The sequence below is a fragment of the Mus caroli genome, chromosome X (assembly GCF_900094665.2).
Source record: "Mus caroli chromosome X, CAROLI_EIJ_v1.1, whole genome shotgun sequence".
Classification (NCBI taxonomy): domain Eukaryota; kingdom Metazoa; phylum Chordata; class Mammalia; order Rodentia; family Muridae; genus Mus; species Mus caroli.
In genome coordinates, this window is record NC_034589.1 from 125,868,972 (window position 1) to 125,870,518 (window position 1,547).

General features: G+C 59.6%; 1 protein-coding gene across 1 annotated transcript in view; it reads right to left on the reverse strand.

Annotated features, from left to right (window-relative positions):
• Esx1 (ESX homeobox 1) overlaps positions 1-1,226 on the reverse strand; it is a 5,092-nt gene extending 3,866 nt beyond the window's left edge. Inside the window, exons 1-2 of the mRNA XM_021153848.1 lie at positions 844-1,226; positions 467-592 (exon numbers count right to left, since the gene is read on the reverse strand). Of these exons, the coding sequence (XP_021009507.1) occupies positions 467-592; positions 844-928 (211 nt within the window). The 5' untranslated portion in view covers positions 929-1,226. The remainder of the gene's footprint in view (positions 1-466; positions 593-843) is intronic.
• Between the last annotated feature and the right edge of the window lie 321 nt (positions 1,227-1,547).

The following is a 1,547-nucleotide window of genomic DNA, read 5'->3' on the forward strand; positions in this document are numbered from 1 at the left end:
CTCCCCGGGCCGCGGAACGCGCGTCTCCGCGCCGCCGTCCGTCCCTGCTCTCCGCCGCCCCTCTACCTGCTGCCTTCTCCCCGGGCCGCGGGTCGCGCGTCTCCGCGCCGCCGCCCCGGCTCCTCGCCGCCCCTCTACCTGCTGCCTTCTTCCCACGCCGCGGGTCGCGCGTCTCCGCGCTGCCGTCCCGGCTCCTCGATGCCTCTCTACCTGCCGCCCGCTCGCTACGGCGCTGCCACCCCTGCGCCTGCTGCCCCCTTCTCGCCGCCTCGGCTCTCCTCCCCTCGCGGCCCGCTTCCCTTGCCGCCGCCCCTCCACACAGTTCCCCTCCCGGCCGCCCCCGCCCCCACCCCCACCCCGGGGCTCCCTTCCCGCCGCCCTGCTTCCCCCAAGCGCAACCCGGGAACATCAGGCCGAGCCCAAATTAAATTGCCTGTTAAGAACCTATCCCTGTCCAGGTACTGACTCTCCATCTCCAGTTCTTCCTCCTTCTGGCTGGCTCCAAAGTCAGAGTAGAAAGTTGTTTCAGATTCCGCGTTTTCCTGGTAGTTTGCTCCCTCCAAAAGCGTTGAGCTCAAGAGAGGCTGTGGATCTGGAGAAGGAAAAAAAAAAAAAAAAAAAAAAAAAGAAAAAGAAAAAGAAAAAAAAAGCGGTTTGGAGCCTAGGTAGGGCTGGGAAGAGCGAGGCGCCACTCTAAAGGAGCGGCGGAGACTGCGAAGGTCGGAGAAGCTGACCGCACTTCGTCACTTTCTGTGCGCGCGCACGCGTGCGCGCGCACAGAAAAAAAAGTTGTCCTCCCGAGTTCTTCTCGAATCTAAACGCGTCGAGGCGGCACCGACTGACCCTGAAGTGTTTCCTCCTCCATTGCTTCAACAAAGGTCTTCAAGTCAGTGCAGTAACAGCAGCGGCACTTTTTGTGAGATTCCATGACCGGAGCGCGGTGGGTTGTTAAGTCACCAGCTTCTGCGGACTTCTTGGCTTCCGAGCTAGTGCGGAGGTCGGGGCCAGAGGTGGTACCAGCTGCTTCTCCCGTACCCGAGTGGCGCTCGTCGAGGAGTCACGCCCCTTTTATAGCGTGGTCAGCCCTTGTGCCTCTTAGGGATCAGTAGTGTGCCTCCGCTCAAGCCCCCATTAGAAATAGTGTTTCCATTCGGAATGGGTGGGACTACGCTGTAGGGTGGGACTACATTGTAGGGGGTGCTCTGATGACAGGGAGAATGTTTGTTAAAGTGCCGGTCGGACTTTGAGCTCCCTACGCGCGCGCGCGCGCACGCACGCGCGGAGACCCGCTTCCACGTGCTGTTAACTGCCTTTTCAACTCTACCTAGGCGTCCCAGAGCATTAAGGGGCTGCACGAGACTGTGAATCACAATTTAGCAGCTCCGAGTTCGCACCAGCTCGCACACCCTCAAATATTATGTTCGGAAGCATGTAATTTTACGTCCCCCAAGGAAAAATTTTACGTGGATTTACGGGTTGGGAACGCGCAGTCTAACAAAATGGGTTCCCCCTCCCGCCACCCTTTGGACACTGGACTCGACCAAGGA